This window comes from Bactrocera dorsalis, chromosome 4 (assembly GCF_023373825.1).
Source record: "Bactrocera dorsalis isolate Fly_Bdor chromosome 4, ASM2337382v1, whole genome shotgun sequence".
NCBI lineage: Eukaryota > Metazoa > Arthropoda > Insecta > Diptera > Tephritidae > Bactrocera > Bactrocera dorsalis.
The window spans coordinates 18,952,613-18,974,793 of NC_064306.1; the positions used below are offsets into that span (position 1 = coordinate 18,952,613).

The 22,181-nt window shown below is 38.9% G+C and overlaps 2 protein-coding genes across 3 annotated transcripts in view; both read left to right on the top strand.

The window, feature by feature from the left end:
* The window catches only part of LOC125778137 (uncharacterized), a 598,414-nt gene that overhangs the window by 394,975 nt on the left and 181,258 nt on the right, over positions 1 to 22,181 (top strand). The window lies entirely within an intron of this gene.
* LOC125778141 (uncharacterized) lies at positions 16,626 to 20,902 on the top strand. 2 transcript variants are annotated; one of them, XM_049454693.1, is made up of 2 exons: positions 16,626 to 18,161; positions 19,289 to 20,902. In XM_049454693.1, exon 1 carries the CDS (start codon positions 16,750 to 16,752, stop codon positions 17,833 to 17,835), a length of 1,086 nt encoding a protein of 361 aa, XP_049310650.1. In that variant the 5' UTR covers positions 16,626 to 16,749; the 3' UTR covers positions 17,836 to 18,161; positions 19,289 to 20,902. The 2 variants fall into 2 exon arrangements, with proteins under 2 accessions (XP_049310650.1, XP_049310651.1); XM_049454694.1 differs by lacking the exon at positions 19,289 to 20,902 and adding an exon at positions 18,494 to 18,765.

Genomic DNA, 22,181 nt, shown 5'->3' on the forward strand with positions numbered 1-22,181 from the left:
ATATAACACTTTACAGACACAAAAAACATAAAGCGGGCGCGATCAGTAAAATAAATATACATATGTACATATATACATACAAACACCCATAAAAGTGCAGTGCGAAACATAATAACTAACAAGAAAAAAAATTTCAATTCGATAAAAAAGACGTTAGACAAATATACAAAAAAAAAAAAACAAAACAGTGAAAAACAATAAAACTACAATAAAAGAGCGGGCGCGAAATACAAAACTAAAATAATATTTTGCGGGCGCGAATCCGCGGGCGCGAATTAACCCAACAGAAACTGAAAACAACAACAAGCACTGCAAAGAACTGGAAGAAAAAGCCAAAGGGTCAAGCCCAAGCACACGCACGTACAAATATCTACATACATACACTCATAGTCCCCAAAACCCCTGGCGGAAATCAAAGTGAGTTGTATCGATCCCTTTTAATATTTATTCGCTTTATGTATGTTCCAAAAGCACAAAATTAAATTTGTGTTTCTAACCAATACTGCTAACAAACAAAACAGTTTGGTAATATATATAACAAATTATTGATGCCGATAAATACTTAGAGTTGTGTTAAAACACACAAAATATCTCAACAACAACAAAAAACGTTCAAGTATTAACTTGCAATATTTTCCGGCAATACTCCTTATGCTCAATAAAGCAATAACCAGGAGTGAGTTAAAACAAAAAAGCGAAGACAAATCAAAAATATAACTAGAAAAGAGAGCAAAATAAATTAATCGCACATAAATTGGCATACATACATATGTATATACAAACCTATATAAGTGCATAAGCATAACTCCGTAAAATAATTGCGAAAAGAAAGATTTGAAAATATAAAAACAGAAACAAAATATACTTGAATATAACCTACACAGATATATGTACATATGTACATATATCTATATTGCATACTAGACGGCGGGTCTAATACATAAGAGAACAGCAAAAACAAACTTTTTCAATTCCGTTTTAAATCTCGCTCTCACTTTTTCAAAAAAAATATAATAAAATTTATATACAAACATACAGTAAGGAATCTTCCTTGCCAGCATATGTATAGTACATTAGCACAAACAATTAGTGCATACTTAGGCACAAAGCGAATTGATCTCTATAACGAGCTCTCAATAGCACAAAGCATAAGTACATACATACTTATGTATATACAAGTCCGAGTATTAGGGTGTACCTAAATACGAAATTTCGGACATCAAATATTTTAATATATAAAAAAAAGGCGGTTTAAAAGTAATTAACAATTCAAAATACAAAATAAATAAAAATAATGTTGCAATAACATTGCAAATAAATAACAAACGATATTTATTAAAAATACGTTTTTTACAATATAATCTGAAACAAAAAAAAAAAAAAACTCTTCAAAAGAGTATTCAATTTATTAGACTTGCTCGCTTCTATTAGAATATCATAAATCAGTTTACACTGAGAAAATCTTTAAAAGCATTTTAATATACAAATATACAATATAATAAAAATGGTTAATAACGAAAAAAATGGAAATACACCTGCAGCAGCTTTACGCTCAAAACAGGCTATTAAATTTATTTCAGAAAGTGACAGTTTAACAAGATACTGCACTAGATTTGCCTCTTCACCGATTCACGAAAACTCGGAATCGTTACTAGAAATCAAAATTATAAATCTTAATAATTTTTGGACACGACTCCAAGCGGCTCATGATGCCATAGTAGAATCTGAAGATTCAGATCTACCTCAAAATTTTAAATCATCGGCTTACGATATTTACGAAAACTGCTTGGACCAGTATGAAGAAACAAAAGCTATGATCTCCGATCAATTAAAGCTAATAAAAGCAATTGCGCCTACTCCCCACAGTAGAGTAGAGCTGCCACAAATAGACACTCAAAAGGCAAGTTCAGGCATCTACCTCGAGCTGCCCGCTTGTGACACAAAAACCTTTTACGGAGGTTATGAAGAATGGCCGTCCTTCCGGGACATGTTCACGGCCGTGTACATAAACCATCCTCAATTATCACAAGCGCAAAAATTGTATCATCTCAGATACAAAACTAAAGGTCAAGCAGGCATAATAGTAAAACAGTTCGCTCTCAATGACGAAAATTTCAATTTTGCTTGGGAAGCTCTTAAAGCACGTTATGAAAACGAACGAATATTGGTCGATAAGCAAGTAACGACACTATTAAACTTGCCTAAAATCAAGAAAGAAACAAGTGAAGAATTTATAAGACTACAATCCACTGTTTCAAATTGTTTGTCGGTTCTATCGACACTAAATATTCCCACAGACAGCTGGGACCCAATTCTGGTAAATATTTTCACCGCCGCATTACCAGAAAAGTCGTTACTTCTATGGGAGCAATCGCTCTCATCACGAAAAAAGTGCCCAACGTGGCAACAAATGAAAGATTTTCTCACCACCCAATATGAAATTGCGGAAAGATTAGAAGAAAAAATAATCAAAACTAAGAACATTAAACACGACCAAAATAGAAGCTTAGATAGACCCCAAGCTAGAAACAAAAACAAATCAAAAATAATTTTTAACAAAATACAATCGTTCACATCCGAACAAAGAATACATACGTCATGCGAACTATGCACAAGACGGCACAAGCTAAAATCTTGCGAAAAGTTTAAAAAACTTAATATAAACGAAAGGAACAACTTTGTCAGATCAAAAAGACTCTGTACAAACTGCTTGTCCCATACACATAAACTTAAAAATTGCAAAAGCAAATTTAATTGCTTACATTGTTACAAAAGACACCATTCAATGCTTCATTACAGCAGACATCCTCGCTCACCCCAAAGAAGCTCTTATACACAAAGAACCACAGATTTAATTGCAAAAGCAAATCCTGAAACACAAAACACTAAAAATTGCCAAGAGACACCATGCTGCTCAAAGGCACAAAAATCTCAAACGCTGCACAGCGAAGCACAAAATGGACTAGTCACAGAACTAGTCACCACCATACCAACTCAAGTTGAGTATCATAAAAACAAATACCTTAATTCACAATTAAGGAAATGTCAAAAGTTAAGGAAACTTCCCCCCATAACTACTCAATCAAATAATGGCCGGTACGTCGTACGACTACCACTAGAGCCACAATTTTGCAATACCCCACATAATGGTAGAAAAAACATAGTCAGATTCCCCCTGACAACTTAATATAAAAACCAAAATATATGTTCGTAACTTTTAGGCCCCGCAGGATGGCTTTAGCCAATAATGAAAAATCGGAAAATTCTGAACAAATCCTAGAGCGGTGGCGGGCTACTAAACGCCAAATTAGTGCATATGTAACGGGTGATTTTTTTGAGGTTAGGATTTTCATGCATTAGTATTTGACAGATCACGTGGGATTTCAGACATGGTGTCAAAGAGAAAGATGCTCAGTATGCTTTGACATTTCATCATGAATAGACTTACTAACGAGCAACGCTTGCAAATCATTGAATTTTATTACCAAAATCAGTGTTCGGTTCGAAATGTGTTTCGCGCGCGTGTTTTGTTCAGCGATGAGGCTCATTTCTGGTTGAATGGCTACGTAAATAAGCAAAATTGCCGCATTTGGGGTGAAGAGCAACCAGAAGCCGTTCAAGAACTGCCCATGCATCCCGAAAAATGCACTGTTTGGTGTGGTTTGTACGCTGGTGGAATCATTGGACCGTATTTTTTCAAAGATGCTGTTGGACGCAACGTTACGGTGAATGGCGATCGCTATCGTTCGATGCTAACAAACTTTTTGTTGCCAAAAATGGAAGAACTGAACTTGGTTGACATGTGGTTTCAACAAGATGGCGCTACATGCCACACAGCTCGCGATTCTATGGCCATTTTGAGGGAAAACTTCGGACAACAATTCATCTCAAGAAATGGACCCGTAAGTTGGCCACCAAGATCATGCGATTTAACGCCTTTAGACTATTTTTTGTGGGGCTACGTCAAGTCTAAAGTCTACAGAAATAAGCCAGCAACTATTCCAGCTTTGGAAGACAACATTTCCGAAGAAATTCGGGCTATTCCGGCCGAAATGCTCGAAAAAGTTGCCCAAAATTGGACTTTCCGAATGGACCACCTAAGACGCAGCCGCGGTCAACATTTAAATGAAATTATCTTCAAAAAGTAAATGTCATGAACCAATCTAACGTTTCAAATAAAGAACCGATGAGATTTTGCAAATTTTATGCGTTTTTTTTTTTTAAAAAGTTATCAAGCTCTTAAAAAATCACCCTTTACTAAAACATAAAATATACACAATAGTATCAAAAAGTCGAAAAATCGACATGTTCATAAATTTTCAAAATACATACAATATCAAAAAGAAGTCAAGGGATCGCCATACTCCCAATGCGATACAGTGACGCACCTAGACTTAACAAAAGCGAAGGTAGCTCTTATCGCACCTACATTAGCGCTTCTCATAAGGGCAGTTGGTGAGAATCTGGTGTACAACTTGAACATACCACTTAAAAAATTATTATTCTAATGAAGCGTTCGCAATAACCGGCCACTCTCTCGTAAGAACCCTCTAATTCCAGAGCTCAAAACTCAAGGCTAAAGAGCACGCATTCTGGCCATATCTGAGTCAGACGTGGCGTCGCTATATTTCATAAAAATAAAAAAAAATGAGAACCATTTCAGAAAAAGCAAGGAATATATAACCGATATACAAAATCAATAAAATAAGAAATTTTAAATAACCGCAAAGAAAAGTAATAAGAGCAAACAACGCATACGCATGTTCACTATAATAATAAATCGTAAAATATAGGTCCTAGCCATACGCACCTAAACCATACCAAATATATTTAAAACCAAAGCCGTTTTTAGCATTTATACGTATTCTGCGCCCTAGGGTACTCTACCAGAAGTACTCCGAAATACATGCAACAACGCGTAATACTAGGCAAAATATTCGCCTAGGGGGCCCAGGATGTTTAAATGAGTTAAGCATCCACCCCCCTCTACTCGGTAAAACTGGCGCATCCTAATGCTACAGCGTAATTAACCACAGGATGCTACTCCAAAGCAAAACCAATAACTCCCCACACCTATTCCAACCCAACCAACAAAAAGAATGGACAACGGGGAAGCTCACACATTCGTTTTACATAATTCGTCACCTGCAGTTCGCCCATCGACATATGAACAATTCGTCACGCACTATTCGCAAAGTACCTTTCGCTACGAAGTATTCCATGAGAGGAAGAAATTACTTATAGAAATAAGTTGAAGTATGAGCCAGATTTCGTTGAAAAACAAAGAGGAACACACTTTGGAAGCAAATAATGCGGGATGTAAAGGAAATAGATAACACATTCCCATTCTCCAAGGACGAAAGTACCAGATGTTTTGTTAATATAATGAGCACCTACAAACGAATAAAAAAACGCAACAACACATCTGGGGAACGCGCAACAAATTGGGAATTTTTCCAAACATTGAATGAAGTTTTCGGCAGCCGCAGTAGTGTCCTTGCGCCTGATGCCATGCTGGAATCTTCCATTGAGTCCTTAATGCAAGATTTAGGTAATGATCCACACGATAGCCCCACGGTGCTAGACTTAGATGCAACATTACCTAGTACCAGCACTTCAAGAAATAAACTAACAAGAAAAAGCAATGTGTTAGAGTTTTTAAACAAGAAATCGGAAGAAGATGCCAAAGTTATGAAGAAATTGCTGGACATGGAGGCAGAGAAGCTAGCAGTGGAAAAAGAAAAATTTGTCGAATTGAAAGAAATTCGTACACTGTTCCAGAAAATAGTCGACAAATCTTAGAATTCAAGTAAGTTTTACGTTTAACATTGAATGAATTTTTCATAATAAATTTTAAGTGCAAAATGAATTGTTTTTTGTTTATTTTTTTTTTTCTATAAGTGCAAAATGAACTGACTGTTATTTTATTTTTTTCTTTATTGGGTTTAATAAAGTTTAAAAAACAACTATAACTTTAAAGTCCAAACTGTTTTCAATTAGGCAGACAATAGCGTGGTCAGTGCATCCCTTTTTGCTTTTGCTTCCCTTTGTCCCGATGTAGTCGTATCTTCGACTATTTGGGGCTTAGTATGTGCTTTTTCTTCATCTATTTCATCGACTAAATAGCCTTCATTTTCAATTATTATGTTATGAACAATCATGCATGCCATTGTAATTAATTTTGGCATACATTCTAAATTTTTTTTAAAACACCAAATGCCTGTTCCACAACAACGCGAGTTGAAGACAGAATCGCATTGTATTTTGACTGCATTGGTGTTAAGAACCCGTTATCACGATAGGGCACCATAAGGAACAATTCTAATGGATACCCTCCATCGCCCAACAAATGGTAATTAAAACAGATTTTAATCTCCTTTGTAATTATAGCTTTCCTGACAGAGCTCCTTTGCCAAACTGATGCGTCGTGGCATGCACCTGGACAGCCGAAAAATTCATCTATAAACCTCATTCTACTATCTACAATAGACTGAAAAAAATATTTCCAGTTAATACCTATTATCATGCAAAAAAGTTAATTTTTTACCTGTGTAATGATTGAATACGTTCCCTTTCGGTTGCGATAGCTGATTTCATCTTTGATTGGCTGCGAAATTAAAATATGAGTTCCGTCGATGCATCCAATTACAAAAGGAAAAGGATTATACCGCAGGTTTGTAAATTCTTCATTTAATTGTTTTTGTTCCGCTGCAGATTTGATTACATCTCCCTTCAAGCGGCAAATCATTTTAATTTTTTTCAGAAACACCTTATATGCGAGGCCAGCTGCCACACCAAACCGATCGCTGACATCTCTGCAAGAGCAATTATTGCTTAGCTTCCAATTTGTTATTTCCACCAGGGCTTAATCGCAATCTGCAACTTCTTTACATTTGTGGTATTAGTTTTATCAACTTACTCAATACTCTACGTATTTTATAATAAATACCTGAAATGTATTTTTCTTCATTCGAAAATGAGAATAAAATACATCGTCTTCCATGCTTTCGATAACCTTACAAAAATTTTGGGTTTTTGGAATTCTTCTCCACGAATTTTCGCTACCTAATAATGCATTTTTTATTATATTTTTGATAACACTGCTGCTTGATTCTCTCTTATCAGCCAATTCCGAGGCTGTTTCCAAAAGCAATATTCCCGCACATTCATTTAAAAAAACTTTGTTGTCGAATATGTTAATGTTAGTGATGCAAGGTACCAATCTTTTGCGCGTTCATAAATGCAGTAAAATGCCAACAATTTATTTGACAAAGCTGCCATGCAATATTGCTTTGCATTGTAAATGAATTTCTTTGCAGTATTGCATTGCAAACTGCGTTTATGAAGTCAGCCAACACCAGCGAGTAAGATCTAAAATAATAAAGTTACAGCTAACCACAAAAACTACGGATTGCCTCAAAATTTTTAATGGTTTTATGTATGTATTTTTTTATCTTTCTTAATTTTTTTTTTAATAAAAAGCATCCTATTTTATTTCTAATATCTTCAGTAGTATATGTACAAAGTTTCAGGATGATCGGTTGAGTAGTTTTTGCGGGAAAGCGTAACAAACAAACTTACATTCGCATTTATAATATTAGTATGATTATTGGAGGATGGAGTCATGTGTAGAAGTTCACGGAAGTGGGGAAAGTTCTCTGATCGCCATTCACTTGGGAGTGGCCAGAACCGATTCTTATCATTCATATGACTCAAGCAGCTCATGACTTCCGGTCTTTGACCAAGTATCCTCTGGGTAGCCTAAGAACATCCGTTTGAAGGCGAGCTAAAGTGAGAAGGCGAAATATCCCCTACTTAGGGTTGAGGCTGATCGACTTCGCCGGGGCCCGAAATATGGTTATCTGTAGTACTAGATTCCAGCATAAGAAGATACATCAAGCTACCTGGCTGTCTCCGGATCGAAAAACCACCAACCAGATCGATCATGTTGTGATAGACGGAAGACACGTCTCCAGTGTTTTAGATGTGCGTGCGCTCCGAGGTCCTAACATCGACTCGGACCACTATATTGTTGCAGGCAAAATTCGCACCCGCCTCTGTGCAGCAAAAAACGCACGCCAACAAACACAAGGAAGGTTCGACGTCGAGAAACTGCAATCACAATAGACAGCCGAAAGATTTTCCACTCGGCTTGCACTCCTGCTCTCTGAGAGCACTCGTTAACAACTCGGTATAAGGGAACTGTGCGACGGCATTTCAAACTCCTTACGTACAGCTGCAACCGAAACCATTGGTTTTCGAAAAGTGCAAAAGACTTGGCACTCACGTCACTGTTGACAGTCATAACTTTGAAGTTGTAGATAATTTCGTCTATCTTGGAACCAGCGTAAACACCACCAACAATGTCAGCTTTGAAATCCAACGCAGGATAACTCTTGCCAAGAGGTGCTACTTCGGACTGAGTAGGCAATTGAGAAGCAAAGTCCTCTCTCGACAGACAAAAACCAAACTCTATAAGTCACTCATAATTCCCGTCCTGCTATATGGTGCAGAGGCCTGGACGATGTCAACAACAGATGAGTCGACGTTGCGAGTTTTCGAGAGAAAAGTTCTGCGAAAGATTTATGGTCCTTTGCGCGTTGGCCACGGCGAATATCGCATTCGATGGAACGATGAGCTGTACGAGATATACGGCGACATTGACATAGTTCAGCGAATTAAAAGACAGCGGCTACGCTGGCTAGGTCATGTTGTCCGAATGGACGAAAATACTCCAGCTCTGAAAGTATTCGACGCTGTACCCGCCGGGGGAAGCAGAGGAAGAGGAAGACCTCCACTCCGTTGAAAGGACCAAGTGGAGAAGGACCTGGCTTCGCTTGGAATATCCAATTGGCGCCACGTAGCGAAGAGAAGAAACGACTGGCGCGCTGTTGTTGACTCGGCTATAATCGCGTAAGCGGTGTCTACGCCAGTAAAGAAGAAGAAGAAAAGTCTTCAAAGGTTATAATTTAGAGCACGATAAAATTGTAAAATTATTTTCTCGTAAACTACTGGAGATAAATCGATGAAATTTTGTGAAGTCAAAGAAAAATGTTCGTGCTATATTATAAATATTTTTTTATGGTCCTTTTCTTTAAATAATAATATTTTATTTATTACCTGTCTTGAAATGTATGGCACAACCATCGTTGCGCAATGCGCTAATGCTTTTCTTGCGGCACAGATGTCGGGAGCTTACGATCGATGTGCCATACGTTTTAAGAGAGGTAGAAGGACGAAAAATTCAATTTCTTGGGAATGGTATGAATGAGCAAAACTTTTTTTTCCAGATTATTAAATATGAATATTTTCCACGATGTGTCACATACTTTTAAATTTTTTTTTACCGTGAAGAACACTTAAAAAATTTCAATTGTTTAACAAAAAACCGAGGGGGGTTGCACTCCGGGAGTGCAGGCAGAAGTGAAAACTTGAAGCGCGTTGGGCACTTTTTTGGGTGAGCATTTTTAGGAGTGCTCGCGGCATGAGAAATTGTACATAAAGAAGTAAGGAAGGGCTAAGTTCGGGTGTCACCGATCATTTTATACTCTCGCATGACAAAGTGATAATCGAGATTTCATTATTCGTCATTTACATATTTTTTTATTTTGCTGTAAAATTAATTAGAATTAAATTCTGAGAGATTTACCGATATTTTCGATAATTTCGTGTTCGATATTAGGAACCTTGAAAAGTTATAATCCGATCACGACAATTTTTCCACAAGGGATACCTCAGCTCAAATACCGTATTTGTGTAAAGTTTTATTCCGCTATCATCAATGGGTCCTAATGTATATATTATATAGAGAAGGCATCAGATGGAATTGAAAATAGCGTTATATGGGAAGAAGGCGTGGTTGTGAACCGATTTCGCCCATATTTCGTACATGTCATCAGGGTGGTAAGAAAATACCAAATTCATTGAAATCGGTCGAGTAGTTCCTGAGCTATGGTTTTTGGTCCATAAGTGGGCGACGCCACGCCCATTTTCAATTTTTGAAGAAAGCCTGGGTGCAGCTTCCTTCTGCCATTTCTTCCGTAAAATTTAGTGTTTCTGACGTTTTTTGTTAGTCGGTTAACGCGCTTTTAGTGATTTTCAACATAACCTTTGTATGGGAGGTGGGCTATATGGTTTTTATCCGATTTCTTCCATTTTTGAACTGTATATGAAAATGCCTGAAGGAAACGACTCTATAGAGTTTGGTTGACATAGCTATAGTAGTTTTCGAGATATGTACAAAAATCTTAGTAGGGGGCGGTGCCACGCCCACTTTTCCAAAAAAATTACGTCCAAATATGTCCCTCCCTAATGCGATCCTTTGTGCCAATTTTCACTTTAATATCTTTATTTATGGCTTAGTTATGACACTATAGGTTTTCGGTTTCCGCCATTTTGTGGCCGTGGCAGTGGGCCGATTTCGCCCATCTTCGAATTTAACCTTCTTATGAAGCCAAATACGTGTACCAAGTTTCATCATGATATCTCAATTTTTACTCAAGTTACAGCTTGCACGGACGGACGGACGGACGGACAGACAGACATCAGGATTTCAACTCTACCCCTCACCCTGATCACTTTGGTATATATAACCCTATATCTGATTGTTTTAGTTTTAGGACTTACAAACAACCGTTATGTGAACAAAACTATAATACTCTCCTTAGCAACTTTGTTGCTAGAGCAGTGTTGTCCAACGTGACTGTGTGCACGTTATGTTTGTGTTGGTTATTCTAGCGTCAACTGATCACAAAATTCTTCTTTGCTTGCCTACGAAGTTGAATACAGTAGCACAATCGTGCTTTCACAGACACTTGTCGCGACATGTTGGTGTGAGGTTTTTTTTTTTTTTTTTTTTTTTTTTTTGTGTCGGAGGGGGAATCTTCCAGAAGATACTGCCTTAGACGGGCAGCATGTACGATTCATATTGCCCGCTAAAGATACACCTCTTTCGGGATCACGCCCAGTTAGTATTATCTAACTTTACTGGACTTGCGTAGCAGTACGCCTACGTACTAAATCCTTAACTCCCGCTGCGTTTGCTTGTATTTGGCCCTGCGGGACCGCCGTTAGGTATTACTTCGCAGGACCAAGCTGGGCAAGAATGCCTCTTCAAAAACTCCTTTCGTAGTTATTCAGCTGCTCTCAGGCTTCTTCGCTGTCGTTCTCTTATCCTGAGTTCATGGATCGCTATTGCGGCCCACTCTTTCATTTTTGCCCATACCACCTTCGATTGCAGCATGTGGCTTATAATGTTGTCAGGCGTCATCCTTTGATTTGTTATTTCTTCGATGGTAGTTCTCTCCATTACGTATCTCGAGCAGAAGAAAAAGATATGCTCGGCGTTTTCGTTGGCACTGCTGCAGAACGAACATTTTGTGTCATCGTCGTGGCCGAATCTGTACAGGTATTCCCTGAAACAGCCATGGCCTGTCAAGAATTGCGTGAGATAAAAGTCTGTCTCCCCATGCTGTCTCTCAATCCAAGCTGATACGTTTTTAATGAGCCTGTGCGTCCATCTTCCTTTTTCTGCCGCGTTCCATTGTCTTTGCCACTCTTCGAGGCTAACCTGTCTCTCCTTTTTTCGCTCTTCAGCTGTTAAACGCCTATTCATTTCTTTAGACTTTAGGTATGCTCTACATAGCTCTGAGGCCATTAGGTCCGGAGGCATAAGACCAGATATGATACCGGCCGCTTCATGTGAGACCGTTCTGAATGCACAGGCCACTCTGATGGCGCATAGCCTGGTCACTGCTTTTGCCTTATTGGCATTTGTTTTTTGGCGCAGTGCTTTTTCCCATATAGGGGCCGCATACATCAGTGTTGACTGACTCACTTTAGCTAGTAGGGCTCTCCTACTTTGACTAGGGCCGCCAGTGTTAGCCATAATTCTTGACAGGGCCGCTGTAACAGTAGCTGCCTTGCTACAGGCCTTTTCAACATGTGCTTTGAAATTCAATCTCGCGTCAATCATAACGCCAAGGTATCTCAGAGAGTTTTGCGTTGTAACGTTGTATCCATCGATATTTAAGGTTACCGTTTCTAATTTTTTCCTGCTCGTGATAAGCACCGCTTCCGTCTTTTCTCCAGCCAGCTGCAACTTAGTTTCCGTGAGCCAGTCCTTAATTTTAGCTGTGGTCGCATTACAGGAGTTTTGTATTTGAGAGAGCTCTTTCGCAACTATCGTCACAGCAATGTCGTCCGCATAGCCAATTATTTGAGTCTCTTTTGGCAGCGGTAGGCGTAGCACCCCGTCGTATAGCACATTCCAGAGTAACGGACCCAATACGGAGCCCTGCGGTACTCCACCTGTCACCACGTACCTTTTTGGGCCGGCATCGGTGTCGTACAGTAGCAGTCTATCAGATAGATAGCTACTGATTATCCTTAGTAGATATCCCGGAGTCTTCCTTGCCTCTAAAGCCCTAATTATATGTGGCCAGGATGCAGAATTAAAAGCATTTTTGACGTCAAGTGTGACAACTGCACAATACTTTTTATCGCCATGCATCCACCTGGTTCCCTCTATGGCCTTGGCCGCGATGTCCGTCAATTTCCCGACTGCATCCATAGTGGATCGATGTCTTCGGAAACCAAATTGGTTTTCAGACAAGCCAGGCAGCTCTCCTTCTAGGTGACGTTCCAGACGTTTACAGATTAACTTCTCCAATATTTTGGCCATCGTGTCGATCATACAAAGTGGTCTATACGCACTCGGCTCGCCCGCCGGTTTGTTTGGTTTCTGAAGGAGAACCAGGCGCTGCTTCTTCCATACTCTTGGGAAAACGCCTTCGTTTAGACACCTAGAAAAAATTTCCGCGAAGGCCTTCTTGTTGTGTTTAACCGCAATCTTAAGCGCCTTATTTGGGATGCCATCAAGTCCTGGCGCCTTTGTATTACCGAATCTTTCTGCCACTTGTACTATCTCCTCCTCGTCGATTGTCAAAGTTTCGACCGTTGATGGTATTCTTCTGCTCGTATGCTGCTCTTGCGATGGGAAGAGCGTTTTCACCACTTTCTCTAGCAGTGTAGCACAGGTTGGTGCTTGGTTTTTACCACCCTTGACCTTTGCCATTACTATTTTATAGGCATCTCCCCATGGATTTTCATCTACCTTCTCGCATAGTTCTTTAAAGCTTGAGGTCTTACTTCTTTTAATAGCCTTTTTAAACTCATTTCGTTTTCTTTTAAAATATACTCGCAGCCTCGTTTGTTCTGGCGTACCTAAGCTTCTTTGGGAGAGGCGTCTCGCTCTATGACATTCGCTTCTTAGTGCGCTAATCTCCTCGTTCCACCAGTATGCGGACCTTCTGGGTGCGTTTTGCCTTTTTCTACACATAGCCGCGTCGCAGGCTTTACTTACGTGGCTTACCAGCATTTCAGCTTGTCGGTCTAAGTCGGTTGAGCTATCCATTTTTTCATCCAGCATGAGGTCGAAGATGCTCTCATCTAGGGTTTCCACCTTCCATCCTTTTTTCCGTGGCTTTTTTAGACTGCCTTGGTTTCGCGGCTTCTTGCCGATTTCAAGCATAATGGCAAGATGATCACTATGTGTGTAGAAGTCACACACTTTCCAATGTGCAGATCGAGCCAGTGAGTTGCTGGCGAACGTAATGTCTATAATCGATCCGCGGCCATTTTTCTCGAAGGTATTTCTGCCTCCCGTGTTAAGCAGTACAGGATCTAGTAAGGCGAACGTTTTAAGCAAAGCATTACCCCGCTGGTTTGTCTTGCTACTACCCCATTCGATTGCCCAAGCGTTAAAGTCGCCTGCTATCACATTTGGTGCAGTAGTAAGGGCGTCCTGAACTAATTCATCGAGGATCTGTTCATAAACACCTTGTAGTATACTCGGAGGGAGGTAACAACTGTAAAAATAGATTCCGCCTATTTTCGCTCGCGTATAATATGATTTCCCCAAAAGCGGCTTGTCTTGGAATGCGTTTTCCCCACAGGCCCATATGGCGGCTTTGCTCTCTTTATCGGAAATCCAGGTACCAGCACTTATGTTTTTATACTGCTCACAGACTATCGCCACATCTATCTTCTTCTCGTAGATTGTCTGTTTCAGTAACTCTTGGGCCGCTTCGCAATGATTTAGGTTGATTTGTACAATCCTCATTTCGCCTTTTTACATGCCGCTTGGTAGAGGGGACATTTCCAACTTCCCATTCGGTGATCCGTATCCTTTTTTCCGTTTGATTTGCATGACGCACAAAATGGTTTTTTGACGCATTCTTTTGCGAAGTGCCCCGTTTCACCACATTTTGCACAACACTTGCTTCTGTCATCCTCGCTGGTACATGCCCTCGCCAGATGCCCATATTCCAGGCATCTGAAGCACTTCCTAAGGTTCGGTTTCTCCCTTATTCTGCATATAACCCATCCTATTTTGATTTTGCGTGCATCAATTAATTTTCTTGCGTCCGATGCTGGAATGCTGATCACCGCCGTCTGCGTACCCGCGTATGCCTGTCTCATACTTTTAATTGAGCTTTCCCTGAAGGAGCTTAGCTCATTAATTTGTATTTGGATTGCATTCACGATGTCTTCTTTTGTTGTTACCTCATCTAGGTCGCGAATCTCTACAGATACTTCATGAGTTAAGGCTCTTATCTGTGCCTGGTCGCCTAGCACCTTACATATTTCCCTTTCGTATGTACTCGTGTTTGTCATTTGCGCCTGCTTCATTTCCAGAAGTATCTCGCCTTTTGCCGTCTTTCTGATGCGCGACACGTCCTCCCCAAGTTCTTTGAGGGTATCCTCCTTCTTGACAGCCCTGAGTATGTCGCTGTACGTCATGCTTCCAGAGCGTGAAATTATGATTGCGTCCGGTCTCGGACGTGGGACATAAGCGGCCTTCTTCTTCATGTTTGGCGTTTTTCGCTTCACCTGAATCCAATCTTTTCTTTTTCCTCTTTCTTTCCTTTTGTAGGAATGTCGCCTTCATTCCTTTTGTTAGCAGTAGGCCTCTTTTGCATTTCTTCTTGAATTGCTTTTTTCTTTGGTGGAGTCTTGCGCGCTGGCTGCTCATCCTCGCGTGGCCTTTTTGGTGTTGAATCCACTCCTACGTGTCTTAAAAGGACATTTCGTTTGGCTGCTTTGATTGTATTGTTATACTCGCTTTGGGCGCGTTCGTGGAGCTTCGTCACAGAGGTTAACAGATCACGTATCTGGTTGTTGATCGTTCGTTGAGGCGGTTTTATTGCCACAGTTAGCCTATTGATCATATCTCCCAGCTCAGACATGATATCTCCTTTTGGTTGCGTGAATTCCTCTCGCGGCGTGCTGTCTTCCAGCGCTGGTGGTGACGATCTCGCTCTTTCAGGCCTTTCCACGGTGAGCCCCTGTTTCGGTGATCGCATCAGTCTTGGCGCGCGTCTAAAGGGGTCAGCCTCGACGCAAGGATCACTCAAGGTCGGCGTTCTTCTGGACGGTTGCGATTCTGCGATCCTACTGCCAGGGCTTTGTGTGCCGTTGCTCGATAAGCAGTCATGTACACTGCTACTATTACATTTGTTTTCTTTTCTCAGATAATTCTCCATATGTTAAGTTCTTACAGCGCATCGTGTGTAGGGGGGCGGGCCGAAATAGACAGGAACGGGTGTACCCTCGGAGACCATGCTCCTACCCCAGTTCCCTGAGGCCTGTCCTTCGCTTTACCAGTCCCGGAAAACACGGACGGACCGGCGCTCGCCCGGGGCAACGCAGGCTACTACTCCTGCGCCCAATGCACACTCCCTGACCAGGGACCGAAGTGGCTGTTTACTGATACACCACGCGGCTAACACCTCGGCAGAGCAAGCTCACATCACCCTTTGCATCGCACCAGCGGAGACATCGCTGTCAGGATATCCAGGGACTCCCAGTGCGCCGCGCTGTGTACCGGTCAAGTTATAAAATCAGCCGCACCTAACATGGTGAACAGACGCTGACCAGGAAGCCGCCCATTATGGGTCCGTCGCGCCTGGATATTTTTTTTTTTTTTGTTTTTAACACAACATGCCCTTGCATGTTGCGGGGGACACATACTTCAAAGGGGCGGTGTCGGTTCGCCCACTGTCACAGGAGTTTCAACGGTCTTGCTGGTTTTTATACCGCAACCTCCACTCCCGCCGCTTCTCGTCGGGGATTGCTTATTCGTTTAAACTTATTTCGCAACTAACCTGCTACTACAGGCCGTCCGGCTATCCGCGACCTGCCGACCCCCCCGGTCGCTTAAAGCTCAGCGACGGTGTCTATTCCCACTGGAAATTTAAAGTCCCACCGGGCTGTTGGTGTGAGGTGTCTGGCACTGTCCGTGCGCTATTGTGCGCATAGCCCGTGGACAACGCTGTGCTAGAGTATAAAAATCAAGTTTATCAAAGCAATGTGGGCACTTTTTGAATGGACATGAAGTATAATAATATAGAAACTATATTCGAAGGAAGTGGTTTTATTTAAATGAGTAAATATTATAATAAATAGTAAATACAAAATTTATCAATTCTCATCCATAATTTCAACAACTCTTACATCATCATTATCAACATTTTCATCATTATTATCAGGATTTTCATCAAATTCTAAAACTGAAACAATAGGTCTATGGTAACTAAAGTATGAAATGAACAATTTTGATTTAAATCTGTTTATAAAGGGTGATTTTTTTGAGGTTAGGATTTTCATGCATTAGTATTTGACAGATCACGTGGGATTTCAGACATGGTGTCAAAGAGAAAGATGCTCAGTATGCTTTGACATTTCATCATGAATAGACTTACTAACGAGCAACGCTTGCAAATCATTGAATTTTATTACCAAAATCAGTGTTCGGTTCGAAATGTGTTTCGCGCTTTACGTCCGATTTATGGTCTACATAATCGACCAAGTGAGCAAACAATTAATGCGATTGTGACCAAGTTTCGCACTCAGTTTACTTTATTGGACATTAAACCAACCACACGAATGCGTACAGTGCGTACAGAAGAGAATATTGCGTCTGTTTCTGAGAGTGTGGCTGAAGACCGTGAAATGTCGATTCGTCGCCGTTCGCAGCAATTGGGTTTGTGTTATTCGACCACATGGAAGATTTTACGCAAAAATCTTGGTGTAAAACCGTATAAAATACAGCTCGTGCAAGAACTGAAGCCGAACGATCTGCCACAACGTCGAATTTTCAGTGAATGGGCCCTAGAAAAGTTGGCAGAAAATCCGCTTTTTTATCGACAAATTTTGTTCAGCGATGAGGCTCATTTCTGGTTGAATGGCTACGTAAATAAGCAAAATTGCCGCATTTGGGGTGAAGAGCAACCAGAAGCCGTTCAAGAACTGCCCATGCATCCCGAAAAATGCACTGTTTGGTGTGGTTTGTACGCTGGTGGAATCATTGGACCGTATTTTTTCAAAGATGCTGTTGGACGCAACGTTACGGTGAATGGCGATCGCTATCGTTCGATGCTAACAAACTTTTTGTTGCCAAAAATGGAAGAACTGAACTTGGTTGACATGTGGTTTCAACAAGATGGCGCTACATGCCACACAGCTCGCGATTCTATGGCCATTTTGAGGGAAAACTTCGGACAACAATTCATCTCAAGAAATGGACCCGTAAGTTGGCCACCAAGATCATGCGATTTAACGCCTTTAGACTATTTTTTGTGGGGCTACGTCAAGTCTAAAGTCTACAGAAATAAGCCAGCAACTATTCCAGCTTTGGAAGACAACATTTCCGAAGAAATTCGGGCTATTCCGGCCGAAATGCTCGAAAAAGTTGCCCAAAATTGGACTTTCCGAATGGACCACCTAAGACGCAGCCGCGGTCAACATTTAAATGAAATTATCTTCAAAAAGTAAATGTCATGAACCAATCTAACGTTTCAAATAAAGTACCGATGAGATTTTGCAAATTTTATAAGTTATCAAGCTCTTAAAAAATCACCCTATATAAGATAACGGAATTCTTCGAAATTCACTGCCGTTATGGCTTTATGTACACTTCAGTGCGATGAAGAAGGTTAATTAGCTTAAATATGTGAATATAATGATTTGAAGCAACTCATTATCGATTGATAAATGTGTATATACAAGAAAATCGTCGTTGTACTTAAACATAAGGTTGTGGAATTCTTGCAAATTCACTGCCGTTATGGATTTATGTCCACTCAAGTGAGATGAAGAAGGTTAATTAACTTAAATATGCGAATTTAATGATTTGAAGCAACTTATTATCGACTGATAAATGTGTATATACAAGAAAATCGACTTTATACTTAAATATAAGATAACGGAATTCTTCCAAATGCACTGCCGTTATGGCTTTATGTCCACTTCAGTGCGATGAAGAAGGTTAATTAACTTAAATATGTGAATTTAATGATTTGAAGCAACTTATTATCGACTGATAAATGTGTTTATACAAGAAAATCGTCTTTATGCTTAAATATAAGATAACGGAATTCTTCCAAATGCACTGCCGTTATGGCTTTATGTCCACTTCAGTGCGATGAAGAAGGTTAATTAACTTAAATATGTGAATTTTATGATTTGAAGCATCTCATTATCGATTGATAAATGTGTATATACAAGAAAATCGACTATATACTTAAACATAAGGTTGTGGAATTCTTCCAAATGCACTGCCGTTATGGCTTTATGTCCACTTCAGTGCGATGAAGAAGGTTAATTAACTTAAATATGTGAATTTAATTATTTGAAGCAACTTATTATCGACTGATAAATGTGTATATACAAGAAAATCGTCTTTATGCTTAAATAAAAGATAACGGAATTCTTCCAATTCACTGCCGTTATGGCTTTATGTCCACTCGAGTAAGATGAAGAAGGTTAATTAACTTAAATATGTGAATTTAATGATTTGAAGCATCTCATTATCGATTGATAAATGTGTTTATACAAGAAAATCGTCGTTGTTCTTAAAGATAAGGTTGTGGAATTCTTGAGAATTCACTGCCGTTATGGATTTATGTCCACTTCAGTGCGATGAAGAAGGTTTATAAACTTAAATATGTGAATTTAATGATTTGAAGCAACTCACTATCGATTGATAAATGTGTTTATACAAGAAAATCGACTTTATACTTAAACATAAGTTTGTGGAATTATTGCAAACTCACTGCCGTTATTAATTAACTTAAATATGTGAATATAATGATTTGAAGCATCTCATTATCGACTGATAAATGTGTATATACAAGAAAATCAACTTTATACTTAAATTTTAGGTTGTGGAATTCTTGCAAATTCCCTGCCGTTATGGATTTATGTCCACTCCAGTGAGATGTAGAAGGTTAATTAACTTAAATATGTGAATTTTATGATTTGAAGCATCTCATTATCGATTGATAAATGTGTATATACAAGAAAATCGACTTTATACTTAAACATAAGGTTGTGGAATTCTTCCAGATGCACTGCCGTTATGGCTTTATGTCCACTCGAGTAAGATGAAGAAGGTTAATTAACTTAAATATGTGAATTTAATGATTTGAAGCATCTCATTATCGATTGATAAATGTGTTTATACAAGAAAATCGTCGTTGTTCTTAAACATAAAGTTGTGGAATTCTTGAGAATTCACTGCCGTTATGGATTTATGTCCACTTCAGTGCGATGAAGAAGGTTAATTAACTTAAATATGTGAATTTAATGATTTGAAGCATCTCATTATCGATTGATTAATGTCTATATACAAGAAAATCGACTTTATACTTAAACATAAGTTTGTGGAATTATTGCAAATTCACTGCCGTTATGGCTTTATGTTCATTCCAGTGAGATGAAGAAGGTTAATTAACTTAAATATGTAAATTTTATGATTTGAAGCTTCTCATTATCGATTGATAAATGTGTCTATACAAGAAAATCGACTTTCTACTTAAATATTAGGTTGTGGAATTCTTGCAAATTAACTGCCGTTATGGCTTTTTGTCCACTTCAGTGCGATGAAGTAGGTTAATTAACTCAAATATGTGAATTTAATGATTTGAAGCAACTTATTATCGATTGATGAATGTGTTTATACAAGAAAATCGTCTTTATACTTAAATATTAGGTTGTGGAATTCTTGCAAATTAACTGCCGTTATGGATTTGTGTCCACTTCAGTGCGATGAAGAAGGTTAATTGACTTAAATATGTGAATTTAATGATTTGAAGCAACTTATTATCGATTGATGAATGTGTTTATACAAGAAAATCGTCTTTATACTTAAATATTAGGTTGTGGAATTCTTGCAAATTAACTGCCGTTATGGATTTGTGTCCACTTCAGTGCGATGAAGAAGGCTTATTAACTTAAATATGTGAATTTAATGATTTGAAGCATTTCATTATCGATTGATTAATGTGTATATACAAGAAAATCGACTTTATACTTAAACATAGGGTTGTGGAATTATTGCAAATTCACTGCCGTTATGGCTTTATGTTCACTCCAGTGAGATGAAGAAGGTTAATTAACTTTTGCTAAATGAGCACCTGACCCTCCTTAATATAATAACGTACACACCATACTCAACACGGCTACACCATCCACATCATCCACACATAATACTCCAATATTCATCCCACACACACCAACTCATCATCATCTACACCACACCTTTCACACCACACACGAGGACACCAAACACAATCAACAAAAGGGACTGGCGGACGGCGCCAGCCCCCCTTTCTAATACGATCTGCACGCCCGTACGCATCTCCGTCCAACGAGTCATTTTTTCTCCGCTTTAAAGTCGTCGTCAAATCACCAGGTGAGTTTGCCGTGAGTTTTATATAACGTGTCTATGGTCCTTCGAGCCGTACCGAGCGGCAGCAGTGGTAATAATACAAAAAAAAAAAAAAAAAATATATAAAAATATATATATATATATATAAAAATAAATAACAAGAATAATAAAAATCGGTCCGGTGTTACGGTATCGCGTTAACTAAAACAAAAAACAAAAAAAAAAAGGGTTGGTGAAAAGCAAAAAAAAAAAAAAAAAAAAAAAACCGGAGCTTAAACCAGTTAGAACAAAAAAAAAAAAAATCACGGCAGAGAAAACGGTAGTGGAAAAGAAAAAAAACCCCGTTGGTAACAAAACGGGAAGAAAATAAATACACCGGTAGTGACAAATCTTTGGTAAAAAAGAAAAAAAAAAAAAATTTGAAACGATTGGTGACAAAAGTTGGCAACGAAAAAATATAAAATGTACAAAAAGGCATAACGTATAAAACAGTGAAGAAACGTACAAAGTGAAAAAAAAATACAACGGAGAAGAGTGCAGTGGTGAACAAAACGAACAAAAATATATATATATCTATATATACATATATCTTTATATATAACAAGCAAAAAAAAAAAACAAAAAAAGAAAAACATAATTGAGACAAAAGAGCGCAGTGTGCTAAAACAAAAAAAAAAAAAAAAACGAAAAGGTGATAAAAGTGCAGTGTCATACACATACAATATACGTACATTTATGTGTATGTAAAAAGTTAGTGAAAAAGTCAAAAACAGAAAAACAAATTTGGCAACCAAATACAAATATGTATATGTATATATACATACATACAACATAAAAAGTTAAAGTGGAAAGCAAAGCACAACTAACACACAAAAAAAAAAAGTTCTAAACCATCAGTGAGGTGAAAAGGTGAAAAGGGAATAAGTGAAGTTTGGGTACAATAACGCACAAACAAACAAAAACAAAAAAAAGAGAATAAAGAAAAAAGAAAAAAGAAAACACAAAGGCAGCAGGGATTCACCACAGCAACCAACAGCAAAGGGATAGGAGCAAGAAGCAAAGGCACAAGCGCAGGCACAGGCACTGGCATATACACACAGACAAATACACTCATTACTTATTATATACAAAAGCCCCTGGCGGCAATCCAAGTGAGTTGTATCGTCTCCTTTAAATTTTTATATATTACTAGCTGACCCCGCAGCCGTTGTCCTGCGCGAAATTATGTGTTTTGAAATGAAAAGGCAAAAATTCATATTTTATTGATAATCATTTATTTGCTATTTGTCTACATTTTTCTTCAATGCAACGCAGCTTGATAAACAAAATTTTTTGGTTTCTGTTCCGGTGCGTAAATGTACAGAGAAGATGGGTTTCCAACTCTTGAGCACGCCACGTATATCTGGCCGTGTGAAAAACATAGCATTTCCAAATGTATGCCACCCACTAT

Coding starts and splice junctions, on each gene's coding strand:
- LOC125778141 (XM_049454693.1), top strand. CDS start 16,750: ATGAATAGACTTACTAACGAGCAACGCTTGCAAATCATTGAATTTTAT.